Source organism: Panulirus ornatus, chromosome 43 (genome assembly GCF_036320965.1).
Source record: "Panulirus ornatus isolate Po-2019 chromosome 43, ASM3632096v1, whole genome shotgun sequence".
Classification (NCBI taxonomy): domain Eukaryota; kingdom Metazoa; phylum Arthropoda; class Malacostraca; order Decapoda; family Palinuridae; genus Panulirus; species Panulirus ornatus.
The window spans coordinates 10,420,925-10,438,256 of record NC_092266.1 but is presented as its reverse complement, the minus strand read 5'-3'; the positions used below and the strand labels follow the sequence as shown (position 1 = coordinate 10,438,256).

The 17,332-nt window shown below is 49.0% G+C and overlaps 1 protein-coding gene across 4 annotated transcripts in view; it reads left to right on the top strand.

The window, feature by feature from the left end:
- Positions 1-17,332, top strand: part of LOC139762306 (probable nuclear hormone receptor HR3) — a 608,088-nt gene that overhangs the window by 398,214 nt on the left and 192,542 nt on the right. Inside the window, exon 1 of one of the 4 annotated variants that reach the window (XM_071686921.1) lies at positions 13,018-13,748. The exons of the other annotated variants lie outside the window; for them this stretch is intronic. Coding sequence (XP_071543022.1) covers positions 13,703-13,748 — 46 coding nt within the window. The 5' untranslated portion in view covers positions 13,018-13,702. Of the gene's footprint in view, positions 1-13,017; positions 13,749-17,332 lie in introns of those variants that run through there. 4 annotated transcript variants of the gene reach the window in all.

Genomic DNA, 17,332 nt, shown 5'->3' with positions numbered 1-17,332 from the left:
ATTGAGCACGACCTTACGACCCTTAACGAGACGGTTACGACTATTTGATGTGGCAGACCCACTTTTGATTCGACCCAGGAGAGTCAGGTTAACGTCCAGACGCACCATACCCAAGTGTGGTTACCCCATACCTCTCTCAGGGCTTGACGTGTACCACGCCCTGTTCCTCATCGTACTTAGGTGTTCGAGCCAGGCCCACGCTGCCTCACTGGTGTGGGAGGGGAACGCTCCCCAGATCACCTGGCATCACTTCCACCACCACTACCACCACTGTCCATTATCACCACTGGCTCCACCACCACCACCATTATTATCACCACTACCATCATCGCTATTAATACCGCTGCCATTACCACCACCACCCACACCCACCACCCACCAGCGCCGTTCCCACGAGCTGGTACCACTACCACTACCGGTGGTATCACCTGGTGGATGTCCGCTCTAGTTAGGTACAAAGTAGGGCAGGTAAGGAGGGAGTCCCGGACGCCGAGCATGGGGGGGTAATGTATGTCATGTTATAACATTAGTCCACACCTTACTATTGCCCCCCTGGTATATACCATGGACTGGCCCATTGGGATATACCATGGACTGGTCCATTGGTATATACCATGGACTGGTCCATTGGTATATACCATGGACTGGCCCGTTGGTATATACCATGGACTGGTCCATTGGTATATACCATGGACTGGCTCATTGGTATATACCATGGACTGGTCCATTGGTATATACCATGGACTGGTCCGTTGGTATGTACCATGGACTGGTCCATTGGTATATACCATGGACTGGCTCATTGGTATATACCATGGACTGGTCCGTTGGTATATACCATGGACTGGTCCATTGGTGTATACCGTGGACTGGTCCATTGGTATATACCATGGACTGGTCCATTGGTATATACCATGGACTGGTCCATTGGTTTATACCATGGACTGGCCCATTGGTGTGTACCATGGACTGGTCCATTGGTATATACCATGGACTGGTCCATTGGTATATACCATGGACTACTGGCTCATTGGTATATACCATGGACTGGTCCGTTGGTATATACCATGGACTGGTCCATTGGTGTATACCGTGGACTGGTCCATTGGTATATACCATGGACTGGTCCATTGGTATATACCATGGACTGGTCCATTGGTGTATACCATGGACTGGCCCATTGGTGTGTACCATGGACTGGTCCATTGGTATATACCATGGACTGGTCCATTGGTATATACCATGGACTGGTCCATTGGTATATACCATGGACTGGTCTATTGGTGTATACCATGGACTGGCTCATTGGTATGTACCATGGACTGGTCCATAGGTATATGCCATGGAGTGGCCCACCGGTATATACCATGGATGTCCCCTTGTATATATGCCATGAACTGCCCCACTGGTTTATGACGTACTGGCTCAGAACAATAATAAACTGTACGTAAGAATGAATGAAGTTCAGTTTCCCATCGTCAGATATCTCAGATCTTAAGTTCTTGGTGGGTCTGATATAGCTTGTTCATAATGAGTAATTTACACTTGTAATTCACATCCTCAGACATCGATTGATAAGGTGAACTCCAGTGGTGTAATTAAAAAGTCGTGGCGTGTGCTGCTGCGCTGATAACTTTGCGTATCTAATAATAACAACGATTAGCGGTTCGGCAGTTGATGAAAAAAAATAAGTTTTTTTTTTTATCCTGTAATTTCATGTGAGGAGCCAAGTTGACCTTCAGGCACCCAGGCGTGGCGGGGGAGGGAGATACACGTCGCCTCGTCATCGCCACCAGTGGTTTGTGTGTTCATGTTATTTACTTTTAACTTTGTTTTACGTTTCTGGGCAGGAGACTGTTTATAGCACAAGGTAGACGAACGGTGACGACTGTGTCTTGAAGCATTAGTTCTGGTGACACATTTACACAGCAGTACTGGTGTGGCTGGGACAGCCACGGTAACACAGCAGTGCTGGTGTGGCTGGGAAAGCCATGGTAACACAGCAGTACTGGTGTGGCTGGGAAAGCCACGGTAACACAGCAGTACTGGTGTGGCTGGGAAAGCCACGGTAACACAGCAGTACTGGTGTGGCTGGGAAAGCCACAGTAACACAGCAGTACTGGTGTGGCTGGGAAAGCCACGGTAACACAGCAGTACTAGTGTGGCTGGGAAAGCCACGGTAACACATCAGTACTGGTGTGGCTGGGAAAGCCACGGTAACACAGCAGTACTGGTGTGGCTGGGAAAGCCACGGTAACACAGCAGTACTGGTGTGGCTGGGAAAGCCACGGTAACACAGCAGTACTGGTGTGGCTGGGAAAGCCACGGTAACACAGCAGTGCTCATGTATTTCTCCAGTGTCAGCACAAGAGGACACGTCCTTCTCATGGTGTCAGTGAACTGCCAACATGCAGGTTGTCTGTCCTCTGTGTTTTCTCTGGACTACAAGTTTGTCATAACCGAATCCAAAGTCGCATCCTCTGGTTCATTATACACCCGCACGATCTCTCTCTCTCTCTCTCTCTCTCTCTCTCTCTCTCTCTCTCTCTCTCTCTCTCTCTCTCTCTCTCTCTCTCTCTCTCTCTCTCTCTATATATATATATATATATATATATATATATATATATTATCCCTGGGGATAATATTCCTCAAGTGTCGTAAAAGGCAATCCCATGACACCCTTTATGTGGTTCCTGCAGGACTCGGCAAGTCAGCCACGTCCACTGACCTAGACGATAGGTCTTTGAATTGTGTTGACATGAGTTTGTCTGGGGTTAGGGTAATTACAGGGTAGCTGAGGTTCAGGTGTTCGGTGTCCTCAGCATATAATGTTCCCGAGATGTGTTGAACTGCCATCGTGAGTGGTGAGGGATGTGTTTTGGTGGCTGGAGCAAAAGTGAGGAAGTGTAATTCGTGTTTGTGTGGATGTTTAGTTTCACCTCATTGTATGTTTGGCAGAGTGGAATTTAAAAAATGGATTGAGGGGGAGGCGGCTGTTTAGTGTTTGTCAAGTTAGGTCATTTTAAGGTGTGTGTGTGTGTGTGTGTGTGTGTGTGTGTGTGTGTGTCAGTGGTGTGTGTGTGTGTGTGTGTGTGTGTGTGTGTGTGTGTGTGTTGTCAGTGTGGTGTGTTTGCTAGGTGTGTGTGAGGTCAGGGGAGGGTGTGTGTGTGTGTGTGTGTGTGTTGTCAGTGTGGTGTGTTTGCTAGGTGTGTGTGAGGTCAGGGGAGGGTGTGTGTGTGTGTTGTCAGTGTGGTGTGTTTGCTAGGTGTGTGTGAGGTCAGGGGAGGGGATGTGTGAGTACAGGTGGCTGAAGTGTGAGGCAGGGGTGAGGTTTTTACTTCTGCCTGAAGTGGCTTGGATGGGAGAGGATTATAGCATTGGGCGCCGGGCTTCCTGAGGTGGTATTGTATTGGTTGTTTTCACACCGTTGTCCTGTTGGATCTTTGGTGGTTGCTGAGCAGCTGCTGACTTACCTGAATGCTTATTGTTTTGGTTTGTAGTTATCTTACGTAAATCTTTGAAAGTGTGTGTGTGTGTGTGTGTGTGTGTGTGTGTCCAGGCAGGTGAGGCATAGTCTAGAGTGAACCGGACGTGATCTTTTCCTTGTCCTTAATTGGTGCCACTGGGTGTTCTGGTGAGGAGGGGCACTTGATTTGCTTGTGGACTTCGTGTCCGTATTTGCGTTGTGGCACGCAGTGGTGTGTATGTCGCACATGGTCACTAATACTGTCGTATTGTCTAGCTGGAGCGCTTGATCAATCAGGTAGGGTGATGTGAGGGTGCAGGTAGGACCCACGTGTGTTTGAGTCTTAAGAGTGTGACTGTGGACCTCTGTGAGGATGCAGACATACAGTTTTAAGCATTCCAGTCCTCTTGATCCCTTGATGTATCGCTGGGTGTCTGTTGTTGCTTGTGTGGTGCTAGTGGGACTTGGTGCAACAGTTTAGGTGGTCTGCATGTGTGAGGATGCTCGTACTCGCCCACGGTTGGAGGGAGGTCATGTGGGAAGAGACCGAAGAGGTAGAGAGTAAGAACAGCTTTCTGGGAGACTCCACTGTAGAGTCTTAGTCTTAGTTGACTGTGGCTCGACGGCTGGTTATAAAGTTGGTGTCTCATTGTTTGTCATTTGTATAGAGGGTTGAGTCTCGTATCTTTTCTTTGAGGATTTATGGGGAGACAGTGTCGAATTCCTTGTCGTGGTGTCTGTTGCCACTTGCACTGTGCGGGAGGGGGAGTCGAGTGTCGTTGAAGTCATCCATAGTATGTTTGGTGTGAAGTTTTGTTTACAGTGTAGTGGCTGGTGTAGCTATGCAGGTCTGTAGGCATGCCGGGTGGGTTAGTGGAGGGATGTTCTTGGTTGATTCTGATGTAAATAAATTTTTTTTTTCAATGATGACGACAGTGGTGTTAGGAGGTAGGGAAGGTGGAGAGCTGAGGGGTTTTGCATTGGCTTGAGGATGGAGATTTTAGCGAGTTTCCAGGTATGTGGGATCCATGTTTGTGTAGTTAGTTATTGGTTGCAGACACTGAGGACTGAAACCCTTCTCAGGGTGACGTGTTTTGCGTGGAACTCTGCTATATGTTGTGAGGGTACGTTACAGGGGGAGTTCTGCAGTGGTCTGAGTTATGAATGCCTGTAGGAGTGTACGGTTGGAGATCACTCGTATCAGGTTGTGGATTTGATGGAGGGTTTTTCCTTTCGTGATTGTTGTGTTGTGGGGGGGGGGGTGGTTGGGTTTAATTTTAAATTTTGGGGGAAAAATTTTTTGGGGGGGGGGGGTTGTTTGGGGGGGGAAAAAGGGGGGGGGGGGGTGTGTGTGTTTTGTGTGTGGGGGGTTTTGGGGGGGGGGGGTTTTTTTTGTGTGGTTTTTGTTTCCCCCTTTTTTTTTGGGGGGTTTTGGGGGGGGGGGGGGGTGGGGTTTTGGGGGGGTTTTTTTTTTTTTTGGGGGGGGGGTTTTTTGGGGGGGGGGGGTTTGGGGGTTTTTAAAAAAAGGGGGGGGGGGTTTTTTTTTTTTTTTTTTAAAAAAAATTTTTTTTTTTTTTTTTTTTTTTCCCGGGGGGTTTTTTTTCCCCCCCCCCCCTTTTAAAAAAAAAAAAGGGGCCCCCCCAAAAAAAAAAGGGGGAAAAAATTTTTTTTTGGGTTTTTGGGGGGTTTGGGGGGGGGGCCCCCCCCTTTTTTTTCCCCCCAAAAAAAAAAAAAAAAGGGTTTTTCCCCGGGGGCCCCCTTTTTGGGTTTTTTGGGGGGATAAAAATTTTTTTTTTCCCCCCTTTGGGGGGCCCCCCCCTTAATTTTTTTTCCCCCCGGTTAAATTTTTTTTTTCCCCCCCCCCCAAAAAAACCCTTTTTTTTCCCCAAATTTTTTTTTTTTTTTTTTTTTTTTGGGGGGGCAAAACCCCCCACAAAATTTTTTAAAACCCCATTTTTTTCCCCCCCTTTTTTTCCCCCCCCCCCAACCCAAGGTTCCCCCAAAACCCCTTTTGGGGGCCCCCCCTTTTTTCCCAGGTTTTTTTGGGTTTCCCCTTTTTTGGGGGGTTTTTTTAAAAAAACCCCCCCCTTTTTTTTTTTTTTGGGGGGTTTTTTTTTTTTTGGGAACCCCCCCCCTTTTTTTTTTACTTGGGGTTTCCCCCCCCTTTTTAAAACCCCCCCCCCCCCCCCTTTTTTCCCCCCCCCTTTTTTTTTTTCCCCCCCCAAAAACCCCCCCAAAATTTTTTAAAAAACCCCCCGGGGTTTAAATTTACAAAAAAATTTCCTTTGCCCCCTTTTTTTCCCAAAAAAATTTTTTTCCCCCCTTTTTTTTTTAAAACCCAAACCCCCCCCAAAAAAATTTTTTTTTAAAAAAAGGGGGGTTTTTTCCCCCCCCCCAAGGGGCCCCCTTTCCTTTTCTTTTCCCCCCGGGGGTTTCCTCCTTTAAAAATTTTTTTTAAAAAACCCCCTTTTAAAATTTTTTTTTTTTTAAAAAAATTTTAAAATTTTAAAAAATTTTTTCCCCCGGGGGTTTTCCCCTTTTTTTTTTGGGGGGGCCCCCGGGGGGGGGGGTTAAATTTTTCCCTCTTGTTTTTTTTAATTTAAAAAAGGGGGTTTTTGGGGGGTTTTTTAAAAAAGGGGCCTTTTTAAAAAAAACTTATTCCCCCCGGGGGGGTTTTTAAAAAAAAGGAAAAAAAAAATTTTTTTTTAAAAAAAAAAAAAAAAGTTTAAAAAAAAAACCCCTTTTTCCCCAAAAAGGGAAAAAATTTGTGTGTGTGTGTGTGTGTGTGTGTGTGTGTGTGTGTGTGTGTGTGTGTGTGTGTGTGTGTGACCTTCCTCAGACACCGTCGAGGTCATCCTCCGACGGTCTGGGCCTCCTCCTCCCTGCATGTTGACCAACTGCCCTACAGCAGCAGTAGGAGCCCCTCACATATCCGAGCGCGACGCCACGACCCTTATATTATGATGGCCTGGCCCCGGACCTGACTGACAGGCAAGGTCGTCACATCTAAGGGTCGTACCGTCTTGCTCAGGGGTCTTAGTGTCCTACCCAAGGGTCGTACCGTCTTGCTCAGGGGTCTTAGTGTCATACCCAAGGGTCGTACCGTCTTGCTCATGGGTCTTAGTGTCAAACCCAAGGGTCGTACCGTCTTGCTCATTGGTCTTAGTGTCATACCCAAGGGTCGTACCGTCTTGCTCTGGGGTCTTTAGTGTCAGCATCCCAAGGGTCGTACCGTCTTGCTCATGGGTCTTAGTGTCAAACCCAAGGGTCGTACCGTCTTGCTCATTGGTCTTAGTGTCATACCCAAGGGTCGTACCGTCTTGCTCTGGGGTCTTAGTGTCACATACCCAAGGGTCGTACCGTCTTGCTCAGGGGTCTTAGTGTCATTCCCAAGGGTCGTACCGTCTTGCTCAGGGGTCTTAGTGTCATACCCAAGGGTCGTACCGTCTTGCTCAGGGGTCTTAGTGTCATACCCAAGGGTCGTACCGTCTTGCTCAGGGGTCTTAGTGTCATACCCAAGGGTCGTACCGTCTTGCTCAGGGGTCTTAGTGTCATACCCAAGGGTCGTACCGTCTTGCTCAGGGGTCTTAGTGTCATACCCAAGGGTCGTACCGTCTTGCTCAGGGGTCTTCGTGTCATACCCAAGGGTCGTACCGTCTTGCTCAGGGGTCACCCTAGAGTCACCCCAGAGTCACCCCAGAGTCACCCCAGAGTCACCCCAGGGTAGTCACCCCAGAGTCACCCCAGGGTGGTCACCCCAGAGTCACCCCAGAGTCACCCCAGAGTCACCCCAGGGTCACCCCAGAGTCACCCCAGGGTAGTCACCCCAGAGTCACCCCAGGGTAGTCACCCCAGAGTCACCCCAGGGTCACCCCAGGGTCACCCCAGAGTCACCCCAGGGTCACCCCAGAGTCACCCCAGGGTCACCCCAGAGTCACCCTATCCACGGGTGTTGGGTGAGTGAGCCCGGCAGCCAGTACTCACCTCACCTCCCTCCCTCCGCCGTACATGGAGGGGCCGAGGAGGAGAGTGTATACTTAACACAACCTCGTCATGTCTGGTGTGTGGATTGTACGAGTACGTCGCTCGCTTTTTAGTATTTCATAATAGAAAAAAAAAAGAAAAGAAAAGTTCGTTTCTTCATTAAAAAAGATATATTGATAAAAAAGTGATGATAATCATAACTGCTGTGCTAGCATGCAGATCTTGCTGGGGAAGGACAGTTAATGTCCAAGAACCTGTTTTTTTCTTGGTTTTTTTTTGTGTGTGTGTAAGTAACCAGTGTAGTTAGTGGATAACATGAGAGATTATGGTGGTGATGACCATGTGCTGTGTCGTGTATCACACACACACACACACACACACACACACACACACACACACACACACATATAGTACACATTGTATCACGTATCGCTGTGAGCGCGTCAAGATGTCCGCCAGTAATTACCAGAGAGGTTGTCACACCTACACGAGTCGCCTTTCGAATGAAGAGACAGTATTTTGTGCAGTGTACACTACCACCTGAGCTGGACAAGAAATTCCACTGTGAACTTGTGGCTCAGTGTTACCTGTGGCCCTGGTGTGTGTGTGTGTGTGTGTGTGTGTGTGATTTCGTAAGTACTTGAATTTTTTTTTTTCAAAGTTTCGTTTTTTGTTTACGTTGTGACTATCTACTGTCCTCTGGGGTGATGATGGACCCGTGTCTGGGGATCTGGCGCGGAGGTGGCGGGCGACGTGGCCTCCACACACTCCACCAGTGTCCTGATGCATTCATGAACCAGTCTTAGCACTTGTTACTCTTAGATCGATCCGTAGATAAGATGCTGACTGTTTGATCAGCCATGTCTCGTTGTACACTTCCTGGTCAGCCATGCCTTCGCTGTACACTTCCTGGTCAGCCATACCTTCATTGTACACTTCCTGGTCAGCCATACCTTCGTTGTACACTTCCTGGTCTGCCATGCTTCGTTGTACACTTCCTGGTCAGCCATGCCTCGTTGTACACTTCCTGGTCAGCCATGCCTCGTTGTACACTTCCTGGTCAGCCATACCTCGTTGTACACTTCCTGGTCTGCCATGCTTCGTTGTACACTTCCTGGTCAGCCATGGCTCGTTGTACACTTCCTGGTCAGCCATACCTTCGTTGTACACTTCCTGGTCAGCCATACCTTCGTTGTACACTTCCTGGTCAGCCATACCTCGTTGTACACTTCCTGGTCTGCCATGCTTCGTTGTACACTTCCTGGTCAGCCATACCTTCGTTGTACACTTCCTGGTCAGCCATACCTTCGTTGTACACTTCCTGGTCAGCCATACCTCGTTGTACACTTCCTGGTCAGCCATGCCTCGTTGTACACTTCCTGGTCAGCCATACCTTCGTTGTACACTTCCTGGTCAGCCATACCTTCGTTGTACACTTCCTGGTCAGCCATGCCTCTTTGTACACTTCCTGGTCAGCCATGCCTCGTTGTACACTTCCTGGTCAGCCATGCCTCGTTGTACACTTCCTGGTCAGCCATACCTTCGTTGTACACTTCCTGGTCAGCCATGCCTCGTTGTACACTTCCTGGTCAGCCATGCCTCGTTGTACACTTCCTGGTCAGCCATACCTTCGTTGTACACTTCCTGGTCAGCCATACCTTCGTTGTACACTTCCTGGTCAGCCATGCCTCGTTGTACACTTCCTGGTCAGCCATGCCTCGTTGTACACTTCCTGGTCAGCCATGCCTCGTTGTACACTTCCTGGTCAGCCATACCTTCGTTGTACACTTCCTGGTCAGCCATGCCTCGTTGTACACTTCCTGGTCCGGCGGACTCCCCTTCCTCTCCCCCTTGTTTCTGGTCACTCTTATGCCTGATGTCTGGCTCTATGCTTGAAGACACCATCGCTGTTTTTGTTACACGTTTTACTGCCTCTTTAACACACACACACACACACACACACACACACACACACACACACACACACACACACACACATACACATACATACACACATTCAGACAGATCGTAATATCAAGAATGGATCACATACAATCGTTTTCGAGAACTTTGAGGAACCCAGGATGGTAGGTGTAGAGGGACATTCAGGATGGTACACACAGAGCAGCGTCTGCCCTCCTGATGGGCGGTTGCATTCATAGACAGGCAGGCTGGGTGGGTTGAGTGGGCAATCATCAAGAACGAAAACATTGGAAACACAGGTTCGTCAAAGGTCTGTACAGGGAAGTTACCAGCACGTTGCTAAGCACACTGGGACACGAGGGAGAGTTACCCCATCATTACCATAACCTTAGCCTCAACGAGGGTGTTGAGAATACTATATATACATGATAAACGATTGAGGGAGAGCGATCATGTCATGCTTGAATTCAGCCTTGTGCTTGGTATTGATCAGCAAAAACGCATATAGGGACAAAGACATGGTACGTATTTGCAATGTTAAGAGACTGGGACAAAACACGGGTGTTTATATCAACACTTGTCTTCCCTTAATACACGAATAGTGATCATGTAACACTCTTGATATGGGACTCCCACGTCACACTGTTTTTGATAACTCTTTGAGTGTTGTTACCGTAAGCGATGCTCACAAGCCTTGCCTAAACGGTAGAATTTCATCACAGGTGAAAAAAAAAGATTAAAGGGATGGGAGTCCCACGACTGTAGAAATGTCTGTCCCAGTGAAGGGGGTCCCACGACTGTAGAAATGTCTGTCCCAGTGAAGGGGTCCCACAGACGAAAATGGGAGGAAATGGGCAAGATTTCCTGAGCCATACTGCGGGAGACGGATGACACGAGAGTCAGTCAAAGGCCATTGAAGAAGCGTCGTATATATATATATATATATATATATATATATATATATATATATATATATATATATATATATATATATATATACGACAGCCTGGGCTCAAGGTGGATTCTGCTGAAGAATCACCTGTGGCCTCCACACGATTGCGACGAGCATGGGAACTGACACCTTGACCATGAATGTCGACATAGATGGGAGGGAAAAGTCCTTGTGTGATCTGTCCTCAACCGGAAGAGGAATAGACAGGCGATGACAACCTCTGAATTCTCTCTGGGGGGGCCACCGATGTTGATGCTTAACGCAGCAGTTCTCTCTCTCTCTCTCTCTCTCTCTCTCTCTCTCTCTCTCTCTCTCTCTCTCTCTCTCTCTCTCTCTCTCTCTCTCTCTCTCTCTCTCTCTCTCTCTCTCTCTCTCTCTGAGCTGCGTCGCGCGACCCCCCCCCCCCCCCAAACAAGGTGAGGGAGGGGAAATCGTCATGTAGCGAGGCGAGGGAAGAAGAATGTCAGGAAGGACGTACGTGAGGAGGAAGCATTTCGTCAGGAGTGTTGTGGGTACGTGCAGCGAGAGGAGCCAACGTGAGTGGGGATGGGAGAGCGCGGGAGGGAGGTGGATGGGAGTGATGAAGAGGTGGTCGAGGGCGCCACCAGTGGTAGGCTCCCTCCCACTGTTAAAGGGATTAGGTTATCACACGTGGGGGCCTCGCGATCGTAAAAAAAAAAAAAAAAGACTCCCTCTTCCCTTGTGCACAAATAGGCTATCCCACTGACGTGCGCGCGCACACACACTTACTGATAAGCACACACACACACACACACACACACAAACACACAAGTGCCCTGTTCTCGCTAGGGTCCTGGGTGGGCGGTGTTTGGGCGTGGAGCTGATTAGCGACAGCGATGGGCTCATGCACAGTTCCTCGTGCCATCCTGACCCATCATCAAATGTTACTTGTGTTCCTTCATGATGCATGTTGTATCCTTATTTATATGACTGTACGTGATGACCATTTATGTGTTACGGGGAGAGGGTTTGACACACGTTTTGCCCCGCTGTATATATGTACTCTCTTTACTCCTATGTATGTATGCACATAGACACACCCCAGGCCATGCCAGGTGTGTGTGTGTGTGTGTGTGTGTGTGTGTGTGTGCACAAGTGGAGAGTCCGGCTGGAGTTGGAGGCATTGCTGCACTGGACAGGTTGGTGGGCGCGACCGCAGCACTCGGTGATGGAAGGCGAGGAGGCCACCACTGGACCAGGCCGAGGCTGGGCGAAGCCAATGAACCAGGGAGGTTGTGGGAAAGACCACTGGACCAGACAGGTTGAGGGAGGAACCGCTGGGGCCAAGCGAGGTAGTACGTGGGAAAGACATAATAACACAACCGATGGTCTATGACGGCGTCATCTGCTGGAGGAGTTGTCGTAGAGAATCGTAACTTCCTAATCTGTGTAAAGACGTAATGGTAAAGTAGAAGGTCCTTCCCCCCGAGCCATTACTTCCCCACGGCACGACAGCCGGGAAGAAATGGCTGGAGAACGAACGCATGTAGCATGGGAGGAACCCTGGAAGTTTTGTCGGGAAGGGATAAATGGGGAAGACACACTCACATTCAACATCATCGTCCGGTTACCTTGAGGCAGGAAGAATTGTATCTGATGATCCGGAAAGGATAATAAACTGTGCTGATCATTATATTGCCCTTTCTGAACAGTTACGTTCAATGATGATATCTTTATTTGCTTATCTGTTATTTGAGAATGTTGATGGTGGAGGCACCAGTGGGCCGGTCAAGCTATATAGTTACCCGCGGACCGGGCATGTGGTGGAGGCACCACCAGCGGAGGAGGCTGGTGGAGGCACCACCTATGGAAGCCTTTGATGTGGCAGATCCCGGTGTGTAAAAAAAAAAAAAACCGTCCGAGCTCCCTCAGTCCTCAGCTCCCGCGCTGAGAGAATTTCCCCTCGTATTTCCCTGAAGAGGGTCTTCAACACCAGAGGGACGGCATCGTTCTCCTCGTAAAGCACAACAACGCCAGGCACTGCTCTTGCTGCTGCACGGGGCGCACATCATCCGGCGGAGGAAGAAGAAGAAGAAAAAGATAACAGGTGGACGAACGTAGGTTCTCGTACCACTGAAGTTCCATATGGCCGGAGAGTTACATTATGGAATTATATTTGGGGTGATACATTTGTTGTGCGTAAGGCTGGAGTCCGTCCGTGGTGCCTCGGGGATCGATGGCTGGGAGTGGCCTTACGTCCTGTGGTCTCCCGATATCAAAGAATTTAAGAAAGATGTTTGTTGACTCGTGTGCTTAGTTGACAGTGGAACACTTGTAAGGTATCAGCCTCCCTGGCCAAGGCTCGGCCCCTTGTTCAAAACCGAGACAACTGTCGCCTCTATTCGTCCGTGACATAGAGGCCATTGTCTCGGTATTTTCCCCTTCCTTGTATTAGGCGGTGTTGCATTTATCAGACTTCCGTGCAAGAGTGACACGTGAGTTATGGACGGACGCTGCGGTATATGCCTGTCTTCATTTTAATCCGAGAGTCGTGCCGAGCGTGCAAGATGGGCACGTTTCCAACGCTTTTGTAATGCATTCTGTGGCTTCTCCGCGTCGTAGGGGCGCCTCCAGAGCCGATTACGTAAGCGGAGGTACTCGTGATTCCCACTGGAGCGGCCTGGAATTCCCAGGAATCGCTAGGGGCAGTTTCATTGCGACACCGCTGGTGTGTGGTCCTGTCGGAATGGCGGGAATGTACGAGGCGTCGAGTGTATCATTCCTGAAGCAGTTTTAAAGATCGGAGTGTGTGTGTGTGTGTGTGTGTGTGAGTGGAGGGAGCGGGAGAGAGAGAGAGAGACGAGGCGCGTGCCTTCGTCGTCCCAACACATTAGAGCTGACGGTGCGGCAGTCATGTCTGGTCCTCATTGATGATATTAACCAACACGTTCGTTATCGTGTAGCGGATATATGCCCCTCCTCCACCTCCTCCTCCTCCTCCTCCTTGCGATACTCAGGAACCCCCTGGCTACAGTTCCAGTCGGCGTAGGAGTGAGCGTCCCAGGCCGCGGAAGGATGGGCAAGAGTGATGATGCTGGTGGGGAGCCATGAGTTCGACTCCGCCTCAAAGTGAATTGTGTGCCAGGCTCTGTAGTCTAAGAAGGAGGGTTCTCTCTGTAGACCTACTGTGTGTCTAGTCTACATTAAGGATTCTCAAAGTCTGCAGTGGTGTTACACACTCTTACGTTCGCTCTACGATGCACAGTGTAACGTAATCTTGAAGACATCGCGTGACAGGCGGTGCGTTCAGTCGCTGACCAGTTCACGGTTTGTGTGACAAGTGTTTACGACGGGGGAGGACATCTTGTGAGACTGGAGGAACTGGCAGTTACGTGTGGACGGGGCCAGGCTGTAACATGGCCATGTATGGCCAAGCTTTCAACAAAGGATCATCAGTTGCAGGTAAGTTAGCGACACGGCGGGGGGCTGGAGGGCAGCATCATCGTGCCGAACAGACGTACACATCAGGAAGGCTGTGTTAAGGGGTCGTATACGGGCACGCCGGCGTCGTGTATGGTGGTGTGGAGGTCAAGCAAGGTTAGGTGTGCGTCGTGGAAGGCTGGGTCGGAGTTGGAACGGGTCGGTGCAGCGATAAGCTGTTGGGGAATCATGTGAGGCTTTGTTGGAGTCTTGTTAGGCAGCGACGCAGGCCTTCTGGGGCTTGTGTCAAGCTGTGTGGTGGGTGTATGATGGTGTGTGGTGGGTGTATGATGGTGTGTGGTGGGTGTATGATGGTGTGTGGTGGGTGGATGATGGTGTGTGGTGGGTGGATGATGGTGTGTGGTGGGTGGATGATGGTGTGTGGTGGGTGGATGATGGTGTGTGGTGGGTGTATGATGGTGTGTGGTGGGTGTATGATGGTGTGTGGTGGGTGTATGATGGTGTGTGGTGGGTGTATGATGGTTTGTGGTGGGTGTATGATGGTTTGTGGTGGGTGGATGATGGTGTGTGGTGGGTGTATGATGGTGTGTGGTGGGTGTATGATGGTGTGTGGTGGGTGTATGATGGTGTGTGGTGGGTGTATGATGGTGTGTGGTGGGTGGATGATGGTGTGTGGTGGCGTGGATGATGGTGTGTGGTGGGTGGTTGATGGTGTGTGGTGGGTGGATGATGGTGTGTGGTGGGTGGATGATGGTGTGTGGTGGGTGTATGATGGTGTGTGGTGGGTGGATGATGTGTGTGGTGGGTGTATGACTGGTGTGTGGTGGGTGTATGATGGTGTGTGGTGGGTGGATGATGGTGTGTGGGTGGGTGTATGATGGTGTGTGGTGGTGGATGATGGTGTGTGGTGGGTGGATGATGGTGTGTGGTGGGTGTATGATGGTGTGTGGTGGGTGTATGATGGTGTGTGGTGGGTGTATGATGGTGTGTGGTGGGTGTACGATGGTGTGTGGTGGGTGCACGATGGTGTGTGGTGGGTGTACGATGGTGTGTGGTGGGTGTATGATGGTGTGTGGTGGGTGTACGATGGTGTGTGGTGGGTGTATGATGGTGTGTGGTGGGTGTACGATGGTGTGTGGTGGGTGTACGATGGTGTGTGGTGGGTGGATGATGGTGTGTGGTGGGTGGATGATGGTATGTGGCGAAATGGTGCATGGAGGAGTATGATGGTGTATGGAGGTGCAGTGATATGTGAAGGGTTTGTGATGATATGTGGAGGGTGTACAGTGTATGGATGGTGTGTGGGGGTGGTAAGGAGGTTGTTGAAACGTGTTGAGGTGAGGTTTGTGGTGAGAGAAGAATGTGTGGTATTGTGTCGAGGTTGTATGGCGGTGAGAGGAGGGTGGATGATGGTGTGTGGAGGTGGTGCAGTATGTGGTGGGTGTGTGGAGGTGGTATGGGTTCAAGGTTGTTTGGGGATCTGTCAGGAAGTGTGGAGGTCGTGTGTGTGTGTGTGTGTGTTGAGTCATGCATGGAGTCGTTACAGGTCGTGTTGAGGTACTGTAGTAGGGATGTCTCGCACCGCTTCGACGAGAGCTTGGTGGGCGTGTGGCTGCACGGCGTCGTATGAGGAAGCATGGTGTACTATGAGGCTGTATGGTGTCGTATGAGGAAGTTCGCTGTCGAATGAAGCTGAAGGTGTCGTATGAGGAGGCGTGGTGTCGCATGAGTGTATGGCGTCGGATGAGGCTGCATGGCGTCGTATGAGGTTACATAAAGTGTAGACTCGTGAGAGAGCCTGTCTGTGATGTTAATCTGGGACCATACTGTAACGTGTGAGTGTTACGTTTGGAGTTACTTGTATGAGGTGGTCGAGACTTGAGTCATTGTGGAGGGTGTGCTGGGGATAGGGGAGAAAGAATACTTCCCACGTATTCCCTGCGTGTCGTAGGAGGCGACTAAAAGGGAAGGGGGAGGGGGGCTGGAAATCCTCCCCTCTCGTTTTTTTATCTTTTTTTTTTTTTTGAATTTTCCAAAATAAGGAACAGAGAAGGGGGCCAGGTGAGGATATTCCCTCAAAGGTCCAGTCCTCTGTTCTTAACGCTACCTCGCTAACGCGGGAAATGGCGAATAGTATGAAAGATATATATATATATATATATATATATATATATATATATATATATATATATATATATACATTATAATCACGAATGTAGTACGTATGAACGCACTTTGTTCACAGAACACATAATGCCCTCCAAGAGCAAGGATTCGAAGCAGGACTTTTTGTGAAAGGTCCTTGTTCGAATCCCTCTTGTTGGAGGGCATTATATGATATGTATATATATATATATATATATATATATATATATATATATATATATATATATATATATATATATATATATATATAGAGAGAGAGAGAGAGAGAGAGAGAGAGAGAGAGAGAGAGAGAGAGAGAGTTGCCGGACTCCTTTTTCTATTTCATTTTATTTCATTTTTACTTTCTGTTTACGTTGAAGGCTGCTGTCACGGCCAGAAGTCCTCATAAAGATCGGACCTCAATTTTTTGAAATATTGAAAGGTTAATGAAGGGGAAAAAGAAGAGAAGGAAAATTAATTACGAATATTGGAGGGAGTCAAAAACCTGTCTTTTAGAACATGTCTCGTCATATTTATTAAGAAAGTCGTGGGAGAGTAGAAGTTCCAAAGCTTCGAGGTGTAGGTAAAGAAACAGTTATCAAAACGGCCCACCCTTGAGTTGCAGACGACCACACGGCAGTCATATGACGCAGCAGCTTGCCGAGTATTACTCGTTCTAGCTTCCAGGTGGGGGACACACACACACGAGCAGCCAGCTCTCGGGAGCAAAAACCAAAGTAATACGTGGAGAAAAAGGAAAGTGAATCAGCATTGCGGCGCAGGGCAAGGTAACACCGCGGGTGACGAAAGACAATACCAAGTGTCGTCGAAAATCTTTCACTCGGGAGGAGTGTCCATCCTATCCCTGCTGCAGGAGGCCTGTCAAAGCTCTCTCTCTCTCTCTCTCTCTCTCTCTCTCTCTCTCTCTCTCTCTCTCTCTCTCTCTCTCTCTCTCTCTTTACGTGGTAGTTTGTGCATATCCTTTGGGCATGACGGCACGGCCGTTGAAGTATGATAACCTGAACTTTGGCCTGTCTCTTAAGGATCAGGTCACACGTCATCTTGCCCAAGGATCGTATCTGGTCAAGTCTTCGGATGGGGGAAGGGGGGAGGTGGTGTCTTCGTACCTCCAGAGAGAGAGAGAGAGAGAGAGAGAGAGAGAGAGAGACCGTCCTGCTGAAGGTGCGTTGTCTTAATTCCTTCCTGATGAAGGACACGGTTGGTGCTGATGGTTGTTGACCGTGATGTCATAGCGTTAGATTCACAGTTAACTGTGCAGCTTATAGTGTTAGATTCACAGTTAACTGTATAGCTTATAGCGTTAGATTCACAGTTAACTGTGCAGCTTATAGCGTTAGATTCACAGTTAACTGTGCAGCTTATAGCGTTAGATTCACAGTTAACTGTGCAGCTTATAGCGTTAGATTCACAGTTAACTGTACAGCTTATAGCGTTAGATT